Raw genomic sequence first — 15900 nt, 5'->3', positions numbered from 1 at the left:
ATTACACTCTATGAAGACGATGTGGAATAAAATTTACTTTTTGATAATTTTGATTGAGGTTAAAGGAGTACGGGTTGTGGTGGGGTTGCTCCACCCTTAACCAGAGGTCGAGGGTTCAACCCTGGGCATGGAGAAAACTGAGCGCTACCCCATGAATGGGGTCCTACCCGGCGCGAATCCAAATTAGTCGGGCTCCAATGCGGCTACCGAACACCGAATGGAAAATAAAAAAAAAGATGGTGGGCCTACACAGTATTATCACCTGGCTCAGAATGCACGTCCGGTTACTGTCCACTGTAATGTTCCAACTCCTCTAACCAATCAGAAATCGACAACACATTCGACGAAACTACTATGGTTTTACAAATACCACTTTATTTATCTGGGTATATTTCCAACAACAAATCATTTTATTGGATACCAAAAACATTACTATAAAGATACCATCACTGTCTCTTCTCTGCACCAACCAATTCTTTTTATTTTCCCTTTCTCTATTTAATACTACTATCTACTATAGTAGTAGTACTATAGCATAATTTCATTATTATCCAGTATTCGAAAATGGGGAGAGGAAGAGTACAATTGAAGAGAATAGAGAACAAAATAAACAGGCAAGTGACTTTCTCTAAACGTCGATCTGGTTTATTGAAGAAAGCTCATGAGATCTCTGTGCTTTGTGATGCTGAGGTTGGTTTGATTGTTTTTTCTACTAAAGGCAAACTCTTTGAATATGCCAATGATTCCTGGTACGTACTCCTTCCTCCTTAATTCATTCTCCGGTTCGGTCCGGTCTGTTTACTGTTCGTTTTCTTCTAATGATCTTAACTCTCTTCTCAATCTAATTATTTTAACCTTCCGGAATAGTTTCCTTGTTTTTTTCTTTTTTTTTAAAACAAAAATTTAGGTTCATTTATTTTGACTTTTGGCATCTACCTTCAGGATGAATATATGTATTGTATAACATTTTATGTGTGCGGACCTACTGCTTTTTTGTTCTTGTGTGGGGTCTCTGTGTATAAGTATAATAATATTTTTTTAGTAGTTCATAAACTACATGCAGAAATAACCTATAAATTAAATAATCTCTTTTTACAGACACAATGATCTTGATAGATCCAGTTTCGATTTCTCGTTTTTGTCATCTAAAAATAGTCCATATCTATAAACAAGGCAAATCTTATATCACACGTGGCTGGAAAAGCTTATTATAAAATAACTTATGCTCTTTTTCCAGTTTTTTTTTTTTTTTTATGCCCTTTTTGGTGATCATATATGATATATATATATGACCTAATGCTTCTCCTCGTCGTGTGAATCCACCACCTATTATAGTAGTATGCTAATTAAAGCATGGTATATATAGTTTATGTTAAAATGGATTTAAACATTTTTTAGTTACTAAAACTATATATAGTTGTGTACTGTTTTTTTTTAAAAAAAAAAAACTCTACAGAAGCTAGCACAGTAGTAAAAGTATATATTATGAGATGTTCTTTTCCATGCAACTAACCAGCTCTTCAAAAACTTTGCAGAAGCTAGCGAGGTACTACTAGACTACTCATGATCTACAGTATGATCAGCTTTATATACTCCGATCTAGTTTGACTTGATAGAAATTTTAAAAAAATAAAATATACTTTTGAATCATGTGTTGTTAAATTAAAGTTATGTCAAATATATCAAAATATCCTTTAATTTAATTAAGGAAGGCCTCGATTACATTGGAAGATGGCTTCCTCAATTTTACAGAAATATATATAAAAAACGTTTAGTCGTTTGGTTGGAAAAGGGTTATCCTGAGATAATTAATTCCGAGATTAGTTATCTCGAAATTAATTATCCTACAATGTATTTGGGATAACTTATCCCATCCCTATAGTGTAAATGGTGGGATAAGTTATCTCGACCTTGACAACTAAACGGTGCACTGAAAATTTTATCCGAAACTATTTGATTTAGTACCTCACACCAAACGACTGTGTACACAAACTCTTTTGATGATATACTTATGTCAATTTTTAATTTATTCCGCTTAACTATAATTTTGCACTTAGAAATCAACGATGTCCCTCGGTTGTAAAAATAATAAATTCAAGGGATTCCGTCGGTTTCTTAATAGAAATAATTTTTAGTAGTTTGTGTATTTTTGTGCAAAATATCACTGACGTTCCTCTGTTAGTTTTATTAAAATCCATCACTTTTCATTTTTTATTTTTTAAAAAAAATTCATTGAAAACCCAATGGATTCCATTGATTTTTAATGTTTTCTCGTCATAAATTTTGGATCAGATTTTGAAATTTTATCTTCAAATAGTTTTGAACGCAAACTGGTCCGCACACTATGGTTATCAAAAATAAATAAATTTTCAAATAGTTTTTGGGGTTTTTGAACTTCTAGTCACTAAACGTTAATTTGTTTTCAAGTAAAATGTATGTCCAAACACAATGTCGATTTTCAAAAATTGAAATATTAAATACTCAAATTTTCAAATTTCAAGTTATAACTTCGAAATCTATGAGTAAATGGTGGCTTAATTTGAGCTACTTTGATGATAGCCAGAGTTGCTGGTTTAAACTTTTATTCAGAGAATCCAGTTGTTTAATTAAAAAATCTTTTAAGTTTTGTGCACGTACAAAATGTTTTACACTATTTTATAAACTTGAGATGCTATTGCAGGTTGTCTTATTTTTTATATAAAAATTGAAAAAGAAAAAGTTGAATAACCCGCAACCGCAAGTCAAGTTTAATGATAGTTTAAAATATTTCGTACACTAATAACACATAAAAATTAAATTCAATTAAAATTGTAGATCATGGAGAAACGCTAATATTGAACAAACCGCAAGCTAGCTATTATATATTTAACAAATTGAAGATTATTATACTTCTTGTGGTGACATAAGTCAAGTTATGTTTGACTGTGAATATAAGTTGGAGTTACTTTTGATTTTTTGTGAGAGATTTAAAAGTGAAAAAAAATGAATTTATTTTCACTTTTCCAAATACAATTATGACCAAATACTGTAATTTTCACTAAAGTAAAGTAATTTATTAAAAAAAATAAAAAAAAATTATGGCCAAACACGCTTAACTTTAAATGAGATGGTTACCATTTAACATGATATCATAACTGATAAAGGTGTTAGGTTGAAATTTCACCATTACCCAAAAATGTATAAGCAATTTTTTGTCTGTATAATCAATGAAAAAAATAAACGAGTACACACCTGAATGGGTTTGTTGAAACATAGTACAATTAAATAACTTAAAGATATACTCTATCTAGCAGTTTAAATTCTTAAAGATATACTCCATCTAGCAGTTTAAATTTTTTAATGAAACAGTTACATACGTCTAACATGTAAGAACTAATTTTTAATAATTTATAATAAAACCGTCATTTAAAACTTTTAAATAAGAAAATTACACTTCAACATATAAAAACTAAAGTTTAATAATGGTTGTTTAGCTTCACCATTGGGGTAAACAACCCTATTTTCTGCTGAATTCTCAACTAACTAAGGTTACAAAATTTAGAGTTAACTTATTTTTATAGGTGTGATGAATTAAATGTTGGACCCATGAAACTAAAATTGTTTAAAATTTTATAGGGAGATCATAACTTGTTTCTCCAACTAATGTGGGACTATATTCTTCATGGTCAGGATTTGGCATTGATACAAGGAAAAAAAACAACCTTAAGCCTAACTTAATCCTAAAAATTAACTCACAAATGAAAAATAGCAAAAATCATAAGTAAGGAGATAACAATCAATTCTCTCAACTAATGTGGGCTTGAATAATCATTAGGAGACTGGTCTAGCAATACAAAAAAAGGAAGAATTTACATGTGGTGTTCATCGATTTAGAAAAGACATACAATAAAATTCTTAGAAAAGGTATTTGAAGTTGCTTGGAGGCTAGAGATACACCTGTGGCATGCACTAGAGTGAGCAAGACATGTATTATGGAGTCAAAACTTGGGTAAAGACTTCAAGAGGAGATTCGAAACACTTTTTCAATTTCGGTCAGGTTGAACCAGGATCAATCCTTAGCCCATTTTTATTTGTCTTGATAATGGATATACTGAAGCGAAAAATTCAACGTGAGATGTCATGGTGAATGTTATTTATAGATGATATTGTTCCGATTCATGGGATTTGCAATTGTATTAATGCTAAGCTAGAGGTTTAGAGACAGATCATGGAATCTAACAGGTTCAGATTGAGCAAGTTCAAGACAAAATACATGAGGTGCAAGTTCAGTGATACTACGTATGAGGTTGGATGTGGAAGTGAGAATTGATACACATGTCATCTAAAAGAGAGAGGTTTCAAGAGTATTAGCCTAGAAAATGTTTAGATGATGAGGATGTCACCCACCATATTGGTGTTGCATAGATGAAATTGAGATGCACATCTAGAGTCATGTTTGATTAGAAGGTGCCTCCAAAATTTAAAGACAAATTTTATAAAGTGGTTATTAGACTGACTTTACTGTTTGAGACTGAGTTTGGCTTGTCAAGAACTATTAGTTTAGAAGATAAAGGTTTTGCAAATAAGGGTGTTGAGATGGATGCGTGAAAATACTATGAGACATGAAATTAGAAACGAGGATATTTGGAATAAGGTGAGAGTGACTTCGATGGAGGAAAAAATGGGGGAAGCGAGAATGCAAATGTGGTCTGGGTAAGAGGAGATGCATTGAGGCTTTATCGCGGAGGTGCTAGTGGTTGACTATGATTGATTTTTAGAGAGGTAAATCGAAGAATTTTTTAGGAGAGGTAATTAGGTAGAATATGACGCGATTTCAACTAAACCAAGGACATGAACTTAAATAAAAAGGTGTGGGGAACACAAATTACTGTAGAAGATAAGTAGGTAGTACTATGTTATCTTAATGTCTGTTCATATTAGTAGTCTTAGTATTGGTTTTGTAATTTTTTATCCTTAGAGCTTTGTTACTATTTTTTGTTTCTTGTAGCTTTAATTGTTCCTCGTAGTACTTTCATTACTTTCTATTTTGGGATTGCTTTACACTATTTATTCTTGAGTTTGAGGGTCTATTAAAAACAACCTCTCTACCTCTGAGGTTGTAGTAAGGTCTTTATATGCTCCACCTTGACTTTGTGGTATATCATTTTATTAAGGTTTGTATTTTGTCATCTTAAATTGAATAAAAATTAAAAATAATTACATTTGATAAAAGATATAACTGTTATACATACAAGAGAAACTAAAAAAATCACAATTGAAATGGTTGGTTATATCCTATACAGACATCTAAATTCACAGCCTGTATATATAAATGTTCTCAGTGTGTCCTTAAAAGAAAAATGGAAAATGGTGAAAAATATTTTTAACATATTAGACATGGCTATAAAATTATTATTATTTTTGGATAAATTATAAATAATCAAACTTAAACATTATAATTTTTAAAAATTCCACATTTTTTAAATATTTCATAATATACCACTTTTTAAATTTTTACCCTTGATACATATATTTTCACTTCCAAAACCACACAAACTTCTACTTCTTAGCCCCAAATCTCTCTTTTCCAATTTTAAAATTTCTCACTCCAAAATAATTGATAACTTCTCTCTAAATTTGAGTTTCAATCAATTATCTCCATCATCCATCTATTGCAAATGGCATTCAAGTCAATTTGTTAAAAGAAAATTTTCATTTTCTCAAGAGGTAAGTCCACAACAACAAACCCAGTGTATTCCCACCTAGTGGGGTCTGGGGGTAAGATGTACGCAGTCCATACCTCTACCTCAAGAGCTAAGTGAAGTGTTGAAATTAATTTTAAGAAAGATTACTTTATCTTAGTTTCAAAACACATCTTTTCTGTGTTTTTTTAAAAAAATTTGTCGATTTTTATGGATTCCGATGATTTACCATCATTTTGTTTGAGTGTTACCCAAATATAAGAACATTGTTTGTTCTTCAAGTGGTGAAGTGGTGGATTTTTTTTCGGATACTTTTGATAATATTTTTGAACATTTTCGCAAAAATAGATTAAACAAGTTAGGCCGGACACATAATATTATACTATACTCTGATATGTATCAAGGCAAAATTCTATATATATCAAGGCCAAATATTATATGTATAAAGGCCAAATACACTGACACAAAATATTATATGTATCAAGGTTAAATACACTAACATAAAACAAATGAATCAAATACATATATAAAAATGTATCAAAAAAATTTATGTTGGATAAACACATTGCATTGAAACCGTGCTATCAAAATGTTTCAAATGTATCAAAATATGCAAACAAATTTATTAAATTCACATATCAGACTTGAAATGTATCAAATCTAACAAATGCAACAAATATTTATATCAGTACGAAGTATAGATTATTAAAATCACTTAACTAGGACAACAACGTATCAAAGTGTTCAGATCTTAGCAAACTGTCATATGTATTAATTAAATTTTTTAAAGTTTTGTAATCACGTTCGAGCTGCAATTGAGATAAAGAAGAAGAAAAATGATGAAGAATTTGTGTTAAATTGCAGTTTTCAATCGAGTATTATTTGAAGAGATGAATATTTAATTTTCTATTAATTTTTAGGTGTATTGTGCTTCCAGAACTGATGAAACGTAATTTACTTTCTCAATTTAAGGAGATTTTGTTATTTCCTTATTTAGCTAACAATTTTTTTTTCAAATGTATCAAAAAGCATTTATATCAAGGCCAAATATATGTATCGAAAGACATTAAAGTGGTATATTAAATAATCAAAAAAAATTGTTAACATCTTAATGTTTGATATTTATGTAAGTTACTTTATTTATTGGATCAAACTCGTCCCTCCTCCCACTATTAGGTCAAAATTATCCTCAACATATTAGATGATCCCTACTGGAAGCACCTAAAAAATGTGCTCTTCTACTTACTGGATCCAATTTGCCCCTAAAATTATTTTTGGGCTTAAAATTACTTTCCATTAACGACATAATTAAGTAACCATATAATTGTGTCATTAATAAAGAAGCAATTTTAAGTCTAAAGACAATATTAGGGGTAAATTTAATCAAATACATCAAAGAGAGAGATATTTTTTACAACAACATAACAAGTGTATTCCCACGTAGTGAGGTCTGGGGAGGGTAGAGTGTACGCAGATCATACCACTACCTTAGATGAAGTAGAGATACTGTTTCCGATAGACCCCCGGCTTAGGATCGATAGCAGTACAATAAACACAAATCATAAATGCATATAAACTAGTACAGTTTGCAAAATAATACTACAGCCACAAGATAATACTAAAAATCACGAACAAGAAACTTCAGACACAAATAAAGAACGCTCTTCTATTGTTACCGACTCACTCTCACCCCCTACCCCTCTACCCTAATCTGCGCTCTCCACACCTTCCTGTCAAGGGTCATGTCTTCCGTAAGCCGTAACTGCTCCATATCATGCCTAATCACCTCCCTCCAATATTTTTCGGCCTACCTCTACCCCGCCTAAAACTATCCATAGCCAGTGTCTCACACCTCTGCACTGGAGTTTTAAAGCCCCTCCTCATCACATGCCTGAACCAACGTAACCTTCTCGTATCTTGTCCTCCACCAGGGCCACTCCCATCTTCTTCTGAATAATCTCATTCCTCGTCCTATCTTTCCTGGTATGACCACACATCCATCGCAATATCCTCATCTCCGCCACCTTCAACTTTTGGATGTGGGAGTTCTTAACTGGCCAACACTCCGCTCCGTACAACATAGTCGGTCGGACTGCCACTCTGTAGAACTTTCCTTTAAGCTTCGGGGGCACCTTCTTATTACATAAAACTCCCGAAGCGAGCCTTAATTTTAACCACCCAACCCCAATCCGATGCGTGACATCCTCGTCAATCTTATCATTTTCCTGAATCATATACCCCAGATACTTGAAACTCTCCTTCTTCTGAATGGCTGAGAGTCCAGCTTCACAACCACGTCAGCCTCCTGCGACACATCACTAAACTTACACTCCAAGTACTCCGTCTTGGTCCTGCTTAACCGAAATCCTTTAGACTCGAGGGTCTGTCTCCAAATCTCCAACTTATCATTAACTCTTCCTCGTGTCTCATCAATCAGTACCACAAATAACATACACCAAGGCACGTCCCCTTGAATATGTCGCGTCAAAATATCCATCACCAAGGCAAATAAAAAAGAGCTAAGAGTCGACCCCTGATGCAACCCTATCAAAAGAAGCGAGATATTTTTTAATCATAAAATATGCAAAAATCTAATATTTCTCTTTATGCTTTTTTTTATGTTATGTTGATAATCTGTCTTTATGATTTTATATATGTTATTATTACTTTGGATATATGAATATGTATGCTCATACCCTAACATTATGTGATTGTGACAGAATTGCATCTATATACAAAAAAAAGGGGAGCACTTTTTTTTTTAACTAAAAAAATAGCACCTACTAGCATTGTGTTTTAACTTTTGGTTGTAAACCCATAAAAATCTAAGAGAAACTTATCAATATGTAAAATTAGACGTGCCCTCGATCTAAATGGCTTCGGCCACCACATGTGTTCAAAGACTAGAGGTTTCCAGAATTCTGCAATTCATACTTATTTGTGGATACACCAAAATATACAAAACTATACACTAATTATGTAAATTATATTAAATATATATAACCTATATAATTGCTGGCTATTTTATAAACTAGATCACGCAAAGACTTTGGACCATAATTATTCCTATTTATGTCCACTTACTTTTCCTTCATTTTAGATTATCTTCTAGCATTCTTCTTCTTCTATTTTATTCATCTTTGATGAACTACATTTTCAAGCACTCTAATTGTAGCATAAGGATTTGTATAGTAGAATAACCAATCCAGTCTTTTTCCTTGTTTAATTTGTAATTAATAGTTGGCTGTTTACTTAGCTTTTTATGTCATTAATTTGAGAATAATCTCTATTGTCTTATGCATGATATTCCAATATAATCCTGTATATATATATATGTATCACTTGTGTGTTTGTGCTCCTGACATAAATACATTCTGTTGTGTTATACTATATATAATTAGCATGGAAAGGATACTTGAAAGATATGAAAGATACTCGTATGCTGAGAGGCAGCTTGTTCCTAATGATGATCATACCTCCCCGGTATGCCAAAAGTCTTTATTGTCATATGTCATGTGTAGTGTGACTTATATATATATATATCGTCAGTGTAACTTAATACTTACGCTTCTTCCTAGAGGGCTTTAATTTCATTTTGAGGACGATGCAGTAAAATTAATTTGGTGCAGGGAAGCTGGACTCTGGAACATGCAAAACTTAAGGCCAGACTTGAAGTTTTGCAGAGGAACCAAAAGTACACACATTTGAAGAATTTTATGTGACATATATATGTATATATTCCCCTTTTGTATAAATATTGCCTGAAAACTTTGTTGGTTGTTCAATTTTGACGTTTGCAGGCATTATGCAGGAGAAGAATTAGATTCGTTAAATATGAAAGAACTTCAGAATCTGGAGCACCAGCTTGATTCTGCTCTTAAACACATTCGATCAAGAAAGGTAGTAGAACCAAATTATATATATGTAGTTCTACATTACATTAATTTGGATATAGTTTGAGAAATAACTTTGAAGTATTTAATTTCTTTGTAGAACCAATTGATGCATGAGTCCATATCTGTGCTTCAAAAAAAGGTGAGAATTTTGCCTCGTAAGTGTACTTAGTTGATTGTGATTTGGGGCTAAGAGCTTAAGGACCATATAAGGTATAAAGCACGCTTTTTTGGTATGGAGGGAAATATTTTCCGATTTTTCCATGTTTGGTTGATCAATCAGAATCATGTTTTGCAAAATCTTGAAAAATAAGAAAAAGACAGCTCGGTGCACTAAAGCTTCCACTATGCGGGGTTCGGGAAAGGACCCCCACTAAAAGGGTGTATTGTAGGCAACCTTACCTTGCATGTCTGTCATAAGATGTTTCCAAGGCCTGAACCAGTGACCAGGAGACAACAACTTTACCAGTTACTCCAAGGCTTCCCGCAAAATCTTAAAAAATAAGCTTCTTGTTTAAATCTTGAAATATAAGTTTCTTGAAAATCAAGAAAATAGTTTTCCTAGTGAAAGTAAGTGAAACAAGTTCTATAACTGACATGATATGTGAAACTAGTTCTGTAACTTAAATTCTATGTGCACCACATACTAGCTCCCCTACCCTTCTTATTCCCCCTTGTGCCCCACCCAACCCTATAAAAGCCTTGAGTATATAAAAATGCTCTTGCTTAAATATTTTTTTTTGCTTACCTATCAAACATCAAAAAGTAAATAACAAAATCACTTTTATTACCAAAGAACATTTTCAAGAAAAATATTTTTGTTGCTATCCTTTGTACCATAGTTCCCAACAAGTGTTATGATCAGGAATATCTACCTGAAAAGCAGAAAAGAATAATCTCTCCATCCCATTTTATGTGGCATATATGATTAGATACGGAGTTTTAAAAATAAGGAAAGACGTGATGATACTTACTAAATTATTCTTTATTGAAAAATGCACTATTACTATCTTTAATTAAGTGGATTTGTGTTTCTAAATAGTTACCAAATAAGGAAATATGATATTTTTTTTGGGACGGATCAAAAAAAAATGACTACACATAAAACGGGACGGAGGGAGTATTATTTTGATAGATGCTGCATGATTGTGTATACACTAAATTGAGAGTAACCTTTGATCTTTGCAATATATGATACAGGACAAAGCATTGCAGGAGCAAAACAACCAGCTTTCCAAGAAGGTTATTGCTACTATATTTATCCCCAAAAATATACATCTTGCTAATTAAAAGTTAAAACTCTTCAATAGAAATGCTTATGAACTGGATTTTTTTTTTTCTAAATTCTCAATTAATTAAAATAGGTGAAGGAGAGGGGGAAAGAACTGGCCCAGCAAAACAATTGGGATCAACAGAATAATGAAATCAGTTCATCTTCATTTGTTTTGCCACAGCAATTGGACTCTTCCCTCCCTAGGTATACCCCTTATCTCCTCTTTAATTAATTCCCATTTTGCTTCTAAATTTTGGTATTCAATGTCATTGGCTATAGAAAAAAAGATTGTGAAATGAGAAAACCTTCAAATGACGATCATCTAATCACCAATATGAGTTGTGGTGTAATGATGGGTCTACTCTATCCTTAATCAGAGGTCTCGGGTTCGGGCCTTGAGTATGGAGAAAATTCTATTGGGAGCGTCACCCCAGAATGGGCCCTACAATACGCGATCTGGGTTAGTCGGGGCTTTAATACGGGTATCGGACATTGGGTGAGAAACCAAAAAAGGAAAAAAAAAATACAATCATCTAATCAGAGTACTTTAAAGGGATAATTATAGCCCAATATCTATGGATGATTTAATTTACGAAATATTTACAAAATGTATAGGTTTGGACAAATATACATATATTGTACATAAAATATACATATAATACATGTAATCAGTGTATATGTTTTATATATTATGATGATATTGGTAAATAAGTTTGGCCAAGTTGTACATGTTGGTAAGTTTAATATCACTGGTGGTCATTCAGATTTTGGTGATAAACTTGAAAGTTGGATGATTTATATTTTTTGGGGGTAGACTTTAAAATTGGATGGTTTTTATGCGATTAATGAAAAAGAAAAGAAAAGTGCTTTTATTTATGTGATAAACTTCAAAGTTGGATGATTTTTATGTAACAAAAAATAGAAAAAAATAGAAATGTAATTTTTCTTGATAAACTCAGAACTGAATGACCACGGATGAAGATATTTACTCATTAATTGTTGTGATCAAATATACTTTGAAAAAAGTTAAAAATGATTTTTTGGAATATCATAGGTTCTTCTAGAATTCTAATGTAGTATCTTGAATAACTTGTAGAATTATCTAGATATTTTAGAGTAGTGATAGAAGATAAAGATCACAAGATTGTTATCTTGTAGAATTATCTAGATATTTTAGAGTAGTAGAAGATAAAGATCATTAGATTTTTCTTGTAGAAATATCTAAAAGATTTTCTAGAACCATCCATGAACAAGTATAAATAGGGATGGCCTTGAACGTTTGACACTATTCAAAAATAAATCCAATACAATACAAAGCATATTAAAGTAGTCATCTTTCAAATCTAAGTTCTCCCTTTTAATATTTTTCTTCACATTTCTAACTTTCTTTTCTTAGTTGAATCTTTCGATCTTAGTTAACGATTTTGGGTTAGCAGAAGGTTTCTTAAATATGCCTTTCTTCTGCTATTCTCTATATAGTATAAGAGCCAAAGTCATAGATTGACTTGTGTTTATTTCAAGATCGGGTTTGTGATTAATTCAACTGGTTTGTGCGAATGAATTTGAGCGGTCATCCTAATGGATTAGGAATGGAGTTGTTGAATTAGTCCAATTATAAGATATGGAATACATGTATGAAAACATACCTTAGGGGTGAGAACTTGTGGAATATTATCAATGAAAGTAACACAAGCCTTCCTGTCGATGACCCGAAAAATGATGGTGCATATAAGAAGTGGAAGCAGACTAATGCGAAGGCGAAACTCACCTTGAAGAGAACCATCTCCTCCAGTTTATTCGATATATGGAGGACGCTCGATTAGTTATTCAACAAGTAGAATGAAGCTCAACTACAGATATTGAAGCCAGAATATATTCCCTTTGTGACGTCGATTCAAGGATGGACTCAACAACCATCCTTGAAGGAATTTGAGAATTTGTTGCCGTCACCGGAGTACTAGCCAAACAATTGGCTGGTGAATTTGTCAAAGAAAGAGATGAAAATGCTTTTGTAGTTGATAAGAGGGACGTTAAAGGAAAAGCAAGAGTTATGCCTCACACTCAATTATCACGTGGTTCAAGCTTGCTTGGAAAAAAGGAAAAGTTTTTTAACAATTATTATAGTAAAAAACATCTCAAATATTATCGATGTGGCAAAGTAGGATATATAAGAAGATATTTTCAAGCCACAAAAAGCAACATGGTTCAAACTGAAAAAGTTGTTGAAGAAGAAGAATATTGGAGAAGATGCTTAACAATTGAGAGTCAAGCAATAGATGTCTTGGCTTTCATAAATTTTAAAAGAGATTAGGTCGGATATAATACAATTCATCATGTGGAGAAGGAAGACACTGATAAGAAGCAAGAGAATACTGAACAATTCATCATGTGGAGAAGGAAGACACTGATAAGAAGCAAGAGAATACTGAAGACATTCAGACTGGAGATGTGGTAGCTGTTATAGAGGAAATTAAAGAAGTAGATCCATAAATTGGCTATAAGAGTCTGAATGTGAAAGATATTGAAGTAGATTCTGAGAAGATAGTATCTGAAAATTAATATGCCAGTGATGACTTTATCGGAGAAAGCATTAAGGGAGATGTAGTGGAAGCTGAAGTCTCGAACCAGTCATCCATCGTATCAAGGTCAATCACTAGCTCAGAGCAAATATTGAAAGTTGAAGCTAAAGATCAAATAAATGAAGACGTTGAAATTAAAGACCTAATTTCATATGGAGAGATATACAATATGATTGAAGAGCTAGAAACAGAATCTAGTGGTGGATCCTATTATGGTGCTAAGGATTTACAGAAAATTAATGATCAGATCATCATCGAATCAAATGAGGAGGAGGATACAGATGAAATGTCCTTGTATTATGAAGTTGCTTCAAAAAGAGTAAGTTCTAAAATCTTGAATGCTAGAGCTCTAAACTTTTCCATCACATGTGTGTCTCCAGATAATGAAGTTGTGGAGGAGTTCGGAGAAAGGGGGAGCTCGAAAACTCAACATCATAAAACACGACAAGGACAAATCAATGACGGAAAATCTTCAACATTGAAAGGAGAAAGCGGAGTTCAGAAAAAAATGTTAAGAGCTTCACTAAGGCATGGTTCAAAGTTTCGTTTGAGTTCTTCTACAACGAGTTTGGGATAGCTTTCAAAAAATAACTTTAAGGGGGAGTGTGGAAAAAGTTAAAAAATGATTTTTTGGAATATCATAGGTTCTTCTAGAATATCCTAGTGTAGTATCTTGAATAAACATTTTGTAGAATTATCTAGATATTCTAGAGTAGTAGAAGATAAAGATCACTAGATTTTTCTTGTAAAAATATCTAGAAAATTTTCTAAAACCATCCATGAACAAGTATAAACAAGGATGGCCTTGAATATTTATAACTATCCAAAAACAAATCTAATACAAAGCATATTCAAGTAATCTTCTTCCAAATCCAAGTTCTCCCTTTTTAATATTTTCCTTCACCTTTCTAGCTTGCTCTTATTAGTTGAATTTTTCGATCTTAGTTAACGATTTTGGGCTAACAAAAAATTTTTTAAATATACCTTTCTTCTCCTATTCTCTACATATACTAATACTCCTACTGTAATTGAAGTGTATAAAAGTTCTTATATTGTCACTTAAATGTTTTAACCAATTAAATGAAGTACCCTAGAAAAATGTGATGCATATGCCCTCGGGGCTTTATATATATATCTTTTTTGTCGCGATTTTTAGCACTATATCCATCGTACTTTTGAACCAATATGTTCGAAATTTATTTATTATTGAAACTTTTTGGTAGTTTTACATTATATGTTTATGTTCGTATCAAAAGTATTGGATTTTATTGAATTGAATACTAGTGTGTGTCTCTCTCAATATATATATATATATATGTGTGTTTTTCTCTTTATATTTTTTGTTTGTTATACTGATGTCTGTCCTGAATCGGAGTCTATCGGAAACAGCCTCTCTACTTCATTTGAGGTAGTGGTATGGGCTGCGTACACTTTACCCTCTCCAGACCTTACTTTGTAGGAATACACCGGTACGTTGTTGTTGTATGTATATGGTATATATGTGACATTAAAATGCAAAAAATGCAGGGAAGCATACCAGAATACTGCAGGAGTAGATAATGGTGAAGTAGAAGGAGCTAATTCACAGCAGCAGCAGCAAGCTGCACCTAATACTGTGATGCCACAATGGATGCTTCGCCATCTTAATGGCTAAAAATACCCTTAATATTTTAAAGGTACTTTAATGGCTAAAAGTATCAAGCTAGGGGTATATATATATATTGGTGTCACAATATAGTTTGTCTAAACGTACATTCGTATATGTTATAAAGAAAACAACGTTATTTCTGATTTATACAACGCAGTATATAGATGGATTGTTGTAAAAACATTTTATGTATGTTAAAGTGAGTTTTTACCTTGCATTGATTTAATTAAATATATACATATTCTGAATGAATGATTTTTTTTGTAGAAGATATATATACTCCTTCAATCCCAAAAATAAGTGTTGTTTTAGTTCATTTCACGCCCATTAAAAAAAAATACTAGATATAATTTTTGCTAACGCACTCATATTCTTTAGTTGTTTCTTGAAAATCGAGCACTATTTTTGCTTTGAATTCATAAAGCGATACTTATTTTGGGATAATCTCTTGTTTTTTGTTTTTGTTTTAGAACAGGAGTATATATTTGAATTATTGATAAATAATCTTAGTATTTTTTTAATACCAAAGAATGTGGTGCAGTGGATGGGGCTGCTCAACCCTTGACAAGAGGTCTCAGGTTCGAGCTTTGGTAGGGAATGGGACCCTACCCGAAGCAAATCCGAATTAGTCGAACTATATTGTAGGCACCGGACACCGAATGAAAACGAAAAAAAATCTTACTATTTCTTTTTTCAGAAGATGCTTTGGTTGGTTATAGGTTGTCAAATTGACATGTCTCATTAACTTATCCACATAAATTCTTGTTTACTAGAGAATAAATAAACTAGAGATTGGACAATTGATAGAGATGTGTTAACAAACAAG

General features: G+C 32.3%; 1 protein-coding gene across 3 annotated transcripts; it reads left to right on the top strand.

Annotated features, from left to right (window-relative positions):
* The first annotated feature begins 291 nt into the window (after positions 1 to 291).
* LOC107855404 (agamous-like MADS-box protein AGL8 homolog) lies at positions 292 to 15291 on the top strand. 3 transcript variants are annotated; one of them, XM_016700410.2, is made up of 8 exons: positions 292 to 749; positions 9083 to 9164; positions 9311 to 9375; positions 9482 to 9581; positions 9675 to 9716; positions 10775 to 10816; positions 10939 to 11051; positions 14954 to 15291. In XM_016700410.2, exons 1-8 carry the CDS (start codon positions 565 to 567, stop codon positions 15078 to 15080), a joined length of 756 nt encoding a protein of 251 aa, XP_016555896.1. In that variant the 5' UTR covers positions 292 to 564; the 3' UTR covers positions 15081 to 15291. The 3 variants fall into 3 exon arrangements, with proteins under 3 accessions (XP_016555896.1, XP_016555897.1, XP_047269823.1); XM_016700411.2 differs by lacking the exon at positions 14954 to 15291 and adding an exon at positions 11225 to 14302 and having other exon boundaries at positions 402 to 749; XM_047413867.1 differs by lacking the exon at positions 14954 to 15291 and adding an exon at positions 11127 to 11566 and having other exon boundaries at positions 405 to 749.
* The last annotated feature ends 609 nt before the right edge of the window (positions 15292 to 15900 follow it).

Source organism: Capsicum annuum, chromosome 6, assembly GCF_002878395.1.
Source record: "Capsicum annuum cultivar UCD-10X-F1 chromosome 6, UCD10Xv1.1, whole genome shotgun sequence".
In the NCBI taxonomy this organism is placed as follows: domain Eukaryota; kingdom Viridiplantae; phylum Streptophyta; class Magnoliopsida; order Solanales; family Solanaceae; genus Capsicum; species Capsicum annuum.
Note: the sequence above shows the minus strand (reverse complement) of the source record. Positions and strands in the feature narration are given on the sequence as shown.

Excerpts from the sequence above, each read along its gene's own strand:
- LOC107855404 (XM_016700410.2), top strand. The coding sequence starts at position 565 with ATGGGGAGAGGAAGAGTACAATTGAAGAGAATAGAGAACAAAATAAAC. Across the intron at positions 750-9,082 it reads GAATATGCCAATGATTCCTG|CATGGAAAGGATACTTGAAA; the intron begins GTACGTACTCCT and ends ATATATAATTAG. Across the intron at positions 9,376-9,481 it reads GTTTTGCAGAGGAACCAAAA|GCATTATGCAGGAGAAGAAT; the intron begins GTACACACATTT and ends TGACGTTTGCAG.